At 33.6% G+C, this 12,440-nt stretch overlaps 1 protein-coding gene across 2 annotated transcripts; it reads left to right on the top strand.

Annotated features, from left to right (window-relative positions):
• Positions 1-4,935: 4,935 nt before the first annotated feature.
• LOC133696128 (uncharacterized) lies at positions 4,936-12,238 on the top strand. 2 transcript variants are annotated; one of them, XM_062118181.1, is made up of 11 exons: positions 4,936-5,476; positions 5,548-5,667; positions 5,894-6,030; positions 6,678-6,727; positions 6,829-6,929; positions 7,416-7,500; positions 8,562-8,670; positions 10,548-10,719; positions 11,034-11,105; positions 11,268-11,361; positions 11,490-12,238. In XM_062118181.1, exons 1-11 carry the CDS (start codon positions 5,375-5,377, stop codon positions 11,531-11,533), a joined length of 1,086 nt encoding a protein of 361 aa, XP_061974165.1. In that variant the 5' UTR covers positions 4,936-5,374; the 3' UTR covers positions 11,534-12,238. The 2 variants fall into 2 exon arrangements, with proteins under 2 accessions (XP_061974165.1, XP_061974164.1); XM_062118180.1 differs by having other exon boundaries at positions 4,938-5,476; positions 11,268-11,381.
• The last annotated feature ends 202 nt before the right edge of the window (positions 12,239-12,440 follow it).

Below are 12,440 nucleotides of genomic sequence, written 5' to 3' on the forward strand. Positions count from 1 at the left end.
TGAACTCTAACTCTGTAAAGAAATACTATATGTAGTGTACTCATCTTATTTAAATCAATAAATTTTGGCTATTTATTTTTGTTATATCTTATGTATTTTGCAAATGATTTCAAAAGGTTCAACAAAAAAAAAATTCAAAAATCATTTTCTCTCAAGCAAAGGATTTCAAGATTTGACTTTGGTTAATGATTTTAAGAAAAATCAATGATTTGTCAAGAGCAATGATTCACCTAGCAACTTCCTAGGAGATGGCTAAATACCTAGAAACCCAAATGGATGGCCCAACCATCAAAGTTTGTTGTGCAAAAGCTACATGAAATAATGACAATGAAGTTTTCATGAGTTATGAACTTGCAAAACAATTATGTGCAAATTACTATGGTAGTGAGGTCAAAATATATCAGTCCTGAACAATCTTTCTTAAAATAAGGAAAGACCATTTTTGATATCCTTTAGAGATGAATATGTCCCTTGCAGTCCTGATTTGAGCTGAAGTGGAGTTATTTTCCTTTATGAGATAACCCTGACTACGATCATACCTCACACTAGGGGGCAAGTATTTATAAAATAATTAGAATAAAGGTATTTAAGAATTAAATCAGGGGCTAAATTAAAAAAATTGGAAGTTTGTTGATCAATTGAGGGTCAAAATGCACAATTTTATAACCAAAGACTAAAATGAAATAGGCGATGAACTTTAGGGCTAACAATTGAGTTTGGAACGGGTGAAATTGCATGAAATTAAGAGTTTAGGAGGAAATTACAGTTGCAATTAAAAGCAATTAGAATAATAGGGACTAAAGTAAATTTTTATAAAATCCTAAATTAAAAACCCTAATTTCCTGGATTTAACGTAGACAATGCATTGTTCGACCACCATTTAGCTTCTTCTTTAGAAATTTTGGCTAATCGAGTAGACATTTTCAGATGAATAAATATTGCATCTCCAACCACTTTTTTAGTTGTGACCACCATCATTAAACTAAGAAACACCCCCTCTACAAAGATTAGTTACTCTCATCAAAGGTTTACATCTCATTTTCTTAAATGAACTCAACAAAATCTTGTCCCCAATTAGACATCATTGTATTTTCAGATTCTTGGCCAATCAAGTTGGCACCTTTAAACGAATGATTGTGGAGCTACATACCTCCAAAATGAACAAGAATGGATATCGAAAGGTATGGTTATCCTATACCAAGTTCAGGCGGTCTGTAATGACGTTTACATCGGAGTTGCTCCGACAAAGCCTCGAAAATGGTTAGCCTAATCAGCCTTGATTGAGATACTCATTTCGCAAAACCACTAATATTTTTCATTTGTTCACTCTTCAAACCTTCTTAGTGGGTTCTTATCAAAGGCTGACCACATTTCTCTTAAGATGTAAAGGCAAAAAATAAGCTTATTAGTCTCCAAGTTTGAAAAAAATCACCAAAATCTCCAAAAACCAAGTTTGTTGCAAAATAACCAATGTAAAACCAGTATAAGTACAAAGCTCACAGCTGTAAAACATACCTAAAAAATCTCCTATTATAATTAGAGGGCATGCTTTGATGAAGGAGGATCAATCTTTTATTAAATCCTAGGTTAAAATCATATAAATACCCCTTGAAAATCAAGGCAAAGAAAAGGAAAAAAAAGAAAGGAAAAGGAAGGGAAGGGAAGGAGAAGAAAAAATCATGATAAAAAAATAGCTAAGTGTAAAGGTTCAAGAGCTTAGCACAAGGATTTCTTAAGCTTTGAAAGAGCAGCAACCTTGTGAAAACAAGACTTTACAAATAAAAGCAAAAAGGGTAGTAGCTACTCTAAAGGCTTGAAGGTATACTTTCTAATCTAATAGGGAGTCCATGTGGCCTACTTAAGTTGTTTTTTTGGTTATTTGGTCTGTATTTATGTTTACAAACATAGAGATGAAGTTTGGAATGCTTGAAAAGTAGGGTTGTGTTTGCCTTTTTGTTGTCGTGATTTTTTATTTTGTGGTTTGATGTTGTTTTCTAAAACATTTTTCGGATGTGTTTGATATTTTCAATGTAATAAAAGCTTTCTAGTTAAGTTGTTTTTATTAAAAAATTTTTTTATAGTTTTTGATAGTTTGATTAATGCATTGTGAAGAAATATTGTTAATCTTGGGTTTACAGGGCGTGTTCATGACCAATATATGTTTATAAAAGCAATTTTGAATCCAAATTACTTGAATATATAGGCTGCTCAGACTTGAAAGTTTTAACACCTTGTATAATTTTGATGATTTGATAGTGTTTGTTAGTTTTTTTATTCAACTATACTTGGTATTGATAATGTGGTTTGTGAGAACCATAAGTAGTGTATTTAGAGGCCTATAAGGCCGTTTGTGGGGTTTGATAGTGCTAGGTATATCTGGGCATTTTTCTGGGTTCTAAGGTTGTGTTCTTGGAAAGAACATTATCTTATCTTCATGATTTGGACCAATTTTGGTTCAATTCTTTGCACTAAACCATTAGAGCAACTTGACTAGTAAATAATTTAGGGTTTATTTGCATCAATAACAAATTTCTAGGGGTTTTAATCCTAGGGTTTCGGTTTTGAACAGAAACTCATTTTAATAAAATCATGTTGATTCTTTAATAATCGAAGTAAATAGATGTTAGATTAAGGATCCTTGTATGATTTCCAACATGTTCATGTCTTTGTTTTGATTGTATGCGGTCTAATTTGTGATGCATATTTTTGGGTTTACCGTGGATGTTCCATGATTGATCAATTTTTGGTCAAAGATTTTTGTGTGTTTTTTTTTAAGTTTGATTCGTTTTAAGTTTTAGTTTTGGTTTAGTTTTTGGGTTAAATCAATGTATTCGGTTTGGTTTCTATTTAAACCAAATAAACCAAATATTTTGGGTTAACCTAGTCGAGTCAACTTGGTCAGGTTAACTCGGTCAGGCCAACCCGGTCGGGTCAAAATTGTATCAAAGTTTAAGACCTTATTCGGCTAGCAATGCTTTTTTCTAAAGGTTCATTTTTTTTATTTAAGTATTATAAAATGATCATGACTTCCTATAAGTGACATCTTTTTGAGCTCATGAAAAACTATTTCAAACTCAATAAATTTTAGGGCATGTTTGTTTTTCGAAAAGTAGTTTCCGGGAAACCACTTTCCAAACTTTTCTATGTTTGTTTACTATTAGAAAATGTGGTCAATAGAAAATACTATCCGGTCAACGAAAAACACTTTCTAGTCAAAGGAAAACACTTTCCGGTCAACGAAAAATATTTTTCAGTCAAAGAAAAATTTGACTTGGTTTTCAGGAAAGTGTTTTCCTTTTTGGCTGTGTTTATTTTCCGGAAAGTGGTTTCCGGAAAATCACTTTCCAAACTTTCATGTGTTTGTTTGCCATTAAAAAAGTTGGTCAACGGAAAACACTTTCCAGTCAAAGAAAAATTTGGCTTGGTTTTCAGGAAAGTGTTTTCCTGAAAAATTTGGGCGGAAAACACTTTCCGGAAGTTGTGAAAAAATTAGAAATGTCATTATTTGCTGATTATATCAAATTTGATCCTCAAACTTTTGATTGCTATATATATTTAGTTTTGAATATTTATTTTTTAATTTCATCTCTTAAAATTTAATTTTTATATTAACTTTGGTCCTTATTTTTATAATTGCTATTTGCTTTTTCCTTATCATTTTTTATTGAAATTTTTTATCTATCAAATTTGGTTCTCATTCTTTTGATTGTTACTTATTTTATTTAAAATAATTTATGATATGTTAATTATTATTATTTTAATTTCTTCATCTTTCAATTTTTTTATTTTTTATTTTTTATTTGATCTCTATTATTTTGATTATTATTTATTTTATCTGAGATAATTTATGAAATTATATTTTTTTTAATTTCATTCTCATTTAACTTTTTAATTTATAAGATTTGTTCCTCATTATTTTAATAAACTTGAAAAAAAATAAAACATTAATAAGTTATTTTCCAGCTCATTTTCCATAATATAACCAAACACTGGACAATGTTTTTCAACTTATTTTTCATTACACTACCAAATATCAGAAAATACTTTTCTGGAATTCACTTTAAAAAAAAAATCACTTTCCAGCAAACAAACAGAGTCTTATAGTGATTATATTCTTAAGTTAGTGGGTTTAGGCTTTACGTCCAAACTCCAGATCTGTAAGCCCAAGGCCCTATGCTCTTCTTAGCTCTTTCAGAAAGACTGGCCCATAATCAATCTCTAGCTCTTGAACCTTTAGCCCACTTAACATATCCTTTGACCCCTTTAAATTGAACTCTATAGTAAGTGCTGCGAGATCCCATACTATTAGGCCCAACTCCTTTAATTATTGTACTCCTAAAACCATGTCTCAACAACGAAATTGTAACATAAACTTGACAACGAAATTTCCAATCATTGCATGTAAAGGATATCTCAATTTCCGCATTCTTCTCTGTGATCCCTTGAAAATCAATTAAATCTAAAATTTCTGGAGACCCATTGGACTCTTGAGCTTCTTCAATTTCTTCAATGAGAAATAATTTTAGGCCTCCATATTTTTGGCCCGAGTTCCACTTATTGTTACTTTTAAAACAAAGACCCTTCTCCCTCTCCTCTTTTAATTGGGCTAATGTTAATTTATGGACTGACAAGGTTTTTTTTTTTCAGTTTAATATAATATGGATGTCCGGGTTAATTTACATGCAGCTCAATTAATCCTACGAATCCTAAAATTAACGATCATATAAACCTTCAGTGGCCATCATGTGAGCAACCATAAGGCTCGAACCTGAAACTATAGAGAAAGCAAATCTCTTAATTCTAAATTCTTACCATTTTATAACCATCTTATTTTTTTTTTTAGCTTGAATTGAAAGAGCTTGTTTGTTCACACCTCCAACAGATCTGGACCACCAATTGCATTTAAAACTAAGGTGTGTTTAGCACTGTGCTTTAAAATTATTTTTATAAAACTTGTGGGATCATCCTTAATTTTTCCTTTAAGCCACCTAAAAAACAACTAATAAGTCTATGACTTTTTAAAAAGCTCACGCACCTGGTTCGAAATAATCTCGAATTGAGTTTTGTACTGCTCCGCTATTGTTGATTGTTTAAGGCTAATAAGGGCCTTCGTAGGATTATCATATGATGATAATCCAAATCTGATTTGTAAAGCTTTACTGAAACTTCCAACTTGTAATTATGTCCGCCTCCTCCATCTCTTGAAACCATGCTATAATTTTCCCTTCCATGTGATAACACTGTCCCTAGTAGTGTCCTAGCTCAATGGGCTGTAACAGAAAACCGGACTGAGATTACTGGGCCATAGGTAGTTTTTAATTTCCATCAGACCATCAATTGATTCAGCGACTGGCTTACCTGAGAGGAATCGGTGATGGAGTGCGCCGGAAAGGGGCGTGGAACTCGGTGTATGGGCTCAGCTCGCAGACGCTGCGGTCGCTGTGGCGCAGTTGCTTATTGCTCGGTCTCTCATCAGGTAACCTCAAATTTATCTTTTTATTTTTACCTGGAGTAAATTGAAGGATATATTTTTTATTTTTGCCATAGATGTCGCACTGGAATGAGCATAAAGAAGAGTGTGAAAGATTAGAGCAACAAATGAAGCGTGTAGATGTCTTAAATGATTTCCCTTTTACTTTTTCTCAAGAAGCTACAGCCACTTCTCAGGTAGGCACTGCACTTGTTATTATTTTTGTTTTTTAAGTGCTTTTCTTTTCTTACACAGAAAAAAAAATATAAAATATCACAATTAAAAAAATAGTTTATTTTCACGAGTTGCAGATGACTTGCCAAAACACTATGCTTTCTCCTAAATATTTAAGCGTCTGTGTTATTTTACAAAATAAGTTTTTTAAATGTGCTAACTTGCCAAAACACTATGCTTTCTTGACAGGTGTGTGAAAAACCAGGGAGTAGGTGTTCATTCCTGAGCAAAAGAGGCATCCATCAACTTGGAATGTGGATGCATGAATGCTGCTGCTTTGACTCTGAGGAGGCAACATCCTCACTAGCTTCCTTTGATTCTTTGAGGTTACTGTTACTCCTCAGCAGTGCTTATAAATGTGAATGGTTCTTGCCTAACGAAATTCCACGACAGAAAATGTCTAATAACTGAAGGATAACATGAAGCTAGCTAAGCAAACTGAAAGCATGATTTTAACACTAGCTGAAAGCATGTAACATCGTGTCAGTTAAGAAAAACAAGTTCTTGGGAAAGCAACCCTACGAGATGTAGTTTTGTATCTATTCCAGAATTTGGAATCAGCCTTGAATAGTAAATGTCGGGTTGAAATCTGAAACAATTGACGATTCTGAAAAAGTACTTTATACACAAACAATAAAGGCAAAAATGTATCCCAATGGGCTCCATCTATGTGGATAGATTAAAAAGATTTCTCAGTTTTTGTTCTAGCTAGGAAAACTGTGTATCTTAGATGTGCTCATTGTGTATTTTAGACTTGCTCTTTTGTTGAATTATTGTACATGTCACAAAGGAAAGCCTCTGTTTGGACAGTTCTAGCAAATTTTCAGTGCTTGTTTGTGCAACATGTTAAAGCCACAAGAAAGATATTTGATAAGCACGTGAATCACTACAGGCAGCTATCATAATTGAAAAACTACTCAGGATTTATTTGAGTTCATTTTAAACTTTGTTATGTATTTTATATCATTGATAGGTCAAAGGATGGTGGTTGGAATCTCTTAGGTGACCTATGCCCGTGCCATGGTATTGTATTTTGTTTCTACCTTCTTTCTTTCTTTCTTTCTTTGTTTTTTTTCTTTTGGTTGTAGTTTGATGGCTGTATAATTCTTCATATGATTATGCAGGGCCCATATCTCCAATATCAGAGTGTGTAAGCAGTTGGTTTGATTACTATGAGTGGAGGTGCATTCCTCTTCATTCACCCGTTGCTTTACTTCTTCACTGGGTATGAAATGTATGGTGTTAGTAACTAGTTGAGATAGGGGATTTGTAAAGCTGTTCCTCAATTGATACTAATTCTATGATCTCTTTGCTCTTAATATGATTAAGACTTAATGCTGCAATCAAGCACTTATGTTTAGAGTTGTCTGCATTTGAATGCTTAGGTTTCCAGAGTGGATTTTTCCAAATTCTCTATATGTCCTTAAGAAATTTTCTCTGTTATTTTAAAGCTCAAGATCTGTGGGTTTAAGTTCTGTTTGCTGTTTATGACCATAATTTGCATCTGCTGCTGTTGATTTCATGTGAAAGTGCGTTTGTTAAGGAAACTAAATTGTAAGCATCCCCTTGGGATCTATGAGTAAAAAGTTTGAAACACAATTTCAACAAATAAAGTATATGTATAAAAGAAATGACCTCAAGTTACTTTTAGTGCCTGCATTCCATTATAGACACACAGATGAGGTAACTGATCTTTATTTCTATATTTCAGCCACTTACAATTTACCGTGCTGCTCATATTGCTTGTGCATGGAGCTCGACTGTTGAAACTCGTAAATTGTGCATACACTATCTTGGTAAGTATTGTGGTATAGAAGCTGGATGATTTTTCTGAAATGTTATCCTGTTGTGATTTTTTCTCTTGCTTTTCTTTATGCAACGTACACCATCACATGATTTTTACTAACTTTATGTGCAACTTCTATTGAATTAACCCCATACCTGTCCTGTTTTTGAACTACAACGATGTTATAATTCATCTGTTATATCAACTAGCAGGATTTTGACTTTGACCCATGACATTGCATAAGATTAAGTTGAAAAGTTGGACCTTTTGGCCCTAGAAACCAAGTTTATTAAGGTTGATGTTCCTTACATGTCCATGAGCTATAGAGACGTGAATATATGCTTTCTTGTTAATGTGGTGTATTGTTTCTCATCAAGGAGTGGTTTGATCTTCACCATGTGTTTTCTGGATCCTCCCCCAGCCAAAAGAATAAATGAAGGAAAGACTTCATCAGGGACAATATAATACTTTTAAGAATGAACTACAATGTTTGGTAGCATGTTGTTTCATTTTACATCATGAAGCTCTTAATATATTTGGGCCAATTGAGTTTCCAACTCCCGCCCCATAGAGGGGGGAGGTGGTGGTGGGGGGTTGACAATATTATATATTCGCTCGTGGTTTATTTCAAAGAAAAAAAGAAAGAAATGAAGTACCCTAAATAAATAATTGTTGTGATGAAAACCTTTTCTTTTCCCATAATTGGACGTTGATACACGATCCAATTCTTTAATGATCATTATCATCATTGCTTTCTTTCATCTGGAACTTGGAAATTGTATTCAGTCATATGCATCAGACAAAGTATGGTTTCCATGTCAAGACACCCTTCTTTTTTTGTAAATAACAAGGTATTGACATTAAGGTGTGTGGCTATTGAATTTGCTAAATTTCTCTTCCGCTTGTCTTCTAATATGAGTTATAAAGATGGGGATATTTACTTCTTTGGCTTTTCTTTTTTAATAGCAGCCACTTCTCTGAACATAATAACCTCTACACTCTACAGTATTATATTTGCTGTTTTCTGGATTTGAGTTTTTTTTTTTTTTTTGTTTAATTGAATCTCAATAGGGCCTGAAAAGGAGCTTCTACAACTTGCTGCCTTTGGAGAGTTGCTTGCCCTGTTCCCTGGTGTGCAAGTTCATATAGAGTTTATTGGACCTGCAATTCCACAACAAAGGTCAGTTGCAAACTTGATCATCATATCTTTGAGTATTTAGTTGTGATTGTTTTTGGTAAGTGCAAGTCAGCCTTGTTGATTGTGGTGAGGGCCTCCTCATGTTCTCTTGAGTAGTGTGTCAATTCCCATTGCACTAGTTCAATGTGAGGATTTATGTTTATTCAATTAAGAGAAAATTACCAATAACATCCGGTAGTTTGATCTATATTACGATTATCTGTTATAGTTTGAAAAATTACAGTTTACATCCCGGACTTTATTAGCGCATTAAACTTAACATCCTTATCCAAAAAAGTCAACAAAAAATGTTTGGTTATTTACATGATTGCCATTATTTTCCTTTTAATGACTAAATAACCATTGCAATATTAATATTACAACCTTGCCATTAAGTTGATAATTACTACTTGGCCATCAAACTAATATTACAACCTTCTTTAGAGCTAAAACTTTCCTAGTGGCATTTCATCAAACGCCTTGTCTGCAATGCAAAATTAACCTCAATTTCATATAACCCATTTGAATCAAAGCTAATAAACTTCATATCCATCCACAATCTATGCTCAAATAAGTCTTCAACCAGTGAACTCTTTAGCATAAATTTTGGTATTGGAATTTTATCAAACACCATATGGCTTTTCGGAGCAGCAAGCCAAATATTGCAGAGGCAATCTATTACCAAATCAATGAACTAGGTCCTCCTTTTTTTATCAAGGAAGTTGGAAAGCACCTGTGAACATGTATTGGTAAATAAATTATTGCCTCTCGTTTTAATAATTACAGAAGTAACTATAGGCAAAACAAAAAGAACAAATTAAAAGACTCACATTTCTTTTGCTAGCCCCTTCACATGTAGATAGTTTATAATTACATTAATGCATAGTGATTGATAAATAATCAAATATTTACACAAATCCTTCTGAAGAACCAATTTGGTTATCTATAAAAACCTTAGCTTCCAGCTGGCCCTTCAATTTGTAAACAAATTGCAACAATTTGTAGTGGTTTATACCATGATGGAAACCAGACCCTTTAGCTTGAATGCAACCATTTTTCTCATGAGAAGGTAACTCAATATTGTCTTGTTGCTGGATTCCATATTATATGAGCATTACAATTAGATATCTTTGAATGGATACTTGAACAAAGTAAACCATTACTAGAACCCACAATTCCTGCGGCAAACTTCTCTATGTCCAATGTGAATCTATATTTGTTCTACCGGGAAGCATTGATATGATATATAATTCTCACCATAGTGAGAGCATGACAAAGAGTTTTGGGTTTGAGGGATGTTGGTAATGGTTGTCAATAAAGTTGGAGCTTGTAATGAGATGAAACCAATGTTTAGAAACAGTCTTGAAGCGAAGCAAAGATTGCACTGGTAAAATATATGAGGGTATTATGGTCAATTTGTTAGATTTGAAAACTTTTGTTGACCCAAGAGTAAATAGTAATTTTTTAAACTATAGTGGGTAATTGCAATTTGGACCAAACTGTAGCATGTTAAATGTAATTTTCCCTTCAATTAATTATGTGTGGAGCCTTACCTCACTATGGGGTTTCGCATTCTTGATTTTCTTTATTTTGAGGTTTGCTTGGGTGAGGTGTTCATGCTTAATTAGTTCTGTAATCTTCTTCTTATTGCCTTTTAACAAATTTATGTATTCATGTTTATAACTAGTTAAGGCTTCTGTTATATGGTATGTCCATAAATCAATACCTGAGGGGTTGCTAAACCTTAGCAGAAATTCTCTATGTGATGAAACCCTAAGTATTAATACATCTGCTATGTGGCAATCTCTTTGTTGAACCAAAATTGGTATGCTTATAGCAGCTCATGATATATTCTTTGTTTTTTTTATCTTCATGAACAGGGATGGTGAGAAGATCATTCTATGTAGTTATGCTCGATGCCTGGATGCAGATTGCACTTGCAATTTTTCAAGTGAGAATCTCAGCCAGATTGCAATCACCAGTAAATCTACATCAGTGACCCTACAGCTTCGCAGCGGATTATACCATGAACGTTACAGGGATTTAGCTGAGGTTTTCTTCCCACTTGTCTCTGAAAATATATTCATATCCATACTGATGGAGGACCCCCTTTCTTTGGTGCCTCTGTATAAGGCATCTAATGTTAAATTTTGAGACAGCTTTGGATGTTATTGAAACTGCATTTTCTCAGTCTCTCTGTTGCCTAGCCTTCTTCATCATCTCTACCCTTCAATCTTTCTCTATCTCTTTTTTGTTCAACATCACATACACATTTATCACCTTGTTCTATTTGCATGTGTTTTTGATCATTTGTTTAAAGAGGTGGTACTTCTCTCTTATTCTTACGATGTATTTATTGTTCACAGGATTTGTTTCCTCATTTAATAATTGCTCCGAATGCTGGAATTGCTGCTTATCCTAGTTGGTTGCCTACCATTGTATGTAATCGATACTCTTAAGCATTTTTCTCTATCTAATTTCTGTGCATTTGTGTGCGAGAAAATCCTAGCAAGGAAGCTGCTACTTTTTACATTTTTGTTTTAAGATGATTCGAGTATTAAGCCCTCATTCTATTCTGGTTGATGAAATGAGCATGCCAGGAACTGATAAAGGAGATGAATGTCCCAGCTATATGTTCTGATTATTGTGAAGAAGCCTGTCATCTAGCTGCCTGCTGCATAAAAAGTGTAACTGGTCGTTCTCTCTCACTTCCAGTGCGTTTTCACATTGCTTCTTCCCTCTTCATAGTAGTCTAAAATCATTCAATTCTTAAAACAGCTGCTCAATTCGATTCGATACTAATCGATGCATCTGCCTTGTAGATTCAATTAAATCCTTTCAGGCAGCCAATGATGGTGGAAGATAGTGCCCTGCTTCTTCCCTGCTATTCAAATTGCTTTCTGTTTGGGATTTGAAGTGGCCTCTGGTTTATGTCAGGGATAGGGATCCCCGTATGTATTTCTTTCCCTGATCATCTTATTGTATGATCGCTCACGTGACAATTGGGATAGACAGTTGCTCAAGGATTGTTGATCAAGTGTTTCTAGGATGCTTTAATCAAAGGACCGAATAGCCAAATTCATTTTCCATAATTGAGGAATGTTTACTCATGAAGCAGTCTGAAACATTTTCCTGAAGGCACACGTGCCTGAATGCCTGGTTATGGAGTGGAATTTCAGCTATATCCTTTCGCCCATCTCTTGCTACCATAAGAGTGGAGTTTCAGATTGTTCCATGAGTTTGGAGATGGTGCATGATTGCATTTGCCAATCATCGGACTCAGCAGCAAGTTAGTTCTTCGCGGACACTTCACGCTTTTATTCCCTTTCTATTAGCAAGTATTTCCTGTTTTACGTAGACTCCACAGCATGAGCTTGTTAGTTGGGCAGCAAATAATGCAATTACGAATGAGACGGTTGGCTCCTGGGGATCTTGATTGTCTAGCTGTGACTAGCCGGGGTGTCAAGCAATGCGGCGGGGTTTTTTTTTTAAATTTTAGTTTTATTTAATTTTATTAAGTACTAAGCTAAAGGATGCAGGTATTTCACTGTAATTTACAATGTATTTTTTTCACATATTTTTTTGCAGTGTATTATTTTTTTTTCTTTTCTTTTTTTTTCTCATTCAGTGTATTACTTTTTTTTTCTACAGTATTTTTTCTAAAATTATTTTTATTAATTTTTTTAATATTGAGCTGGTTAAAAATTTTATTTATTACATTAGATTTTTTTATTATGATTTTTTTAAATTTTGTTTTTATTTATTTATTTATT

The sequence above is a fragment of the Populus nigra genome, chromosome 6 (assembly GCF_951802175.1).
Source record: "Populus nigra chromosome 6, ddPopNigr1.1, whole genome shotgun sequence".
Taxonomy (NCBI): domain Eukaryota; kingdom Viridiplantae; phylum Streptophyta; class Magnoliopsida; order Malpighiales; family Salicaceae; genus Populus; species Populus nigra.

Excerpts from the sequence above, each read along its gene's own strand:
- LOC133696128 (XM_062118180.1), top strand. The coding sequence starts at position 5,375 with ATGGAGTGCGCCGGAAAGGGGCGTGGAACTCGGTGTATGGGCTCAGCT. Across the intron at positions 8,671-10,547 it reads CCTGCAATTCCACAACAAAG|GGATGGTGAGAAGATCATTC; the intron begins GTCAGTTGCAAA and ends CTTCATGAACAG. Across the intron at positions 11,106-11,267 it reads CTAGTTGGTTGCCTACCATT|GAACTGATAAAGGAGATGAA; the intron begins GTATGTAATCGA and ends TGAGCATGCCAG.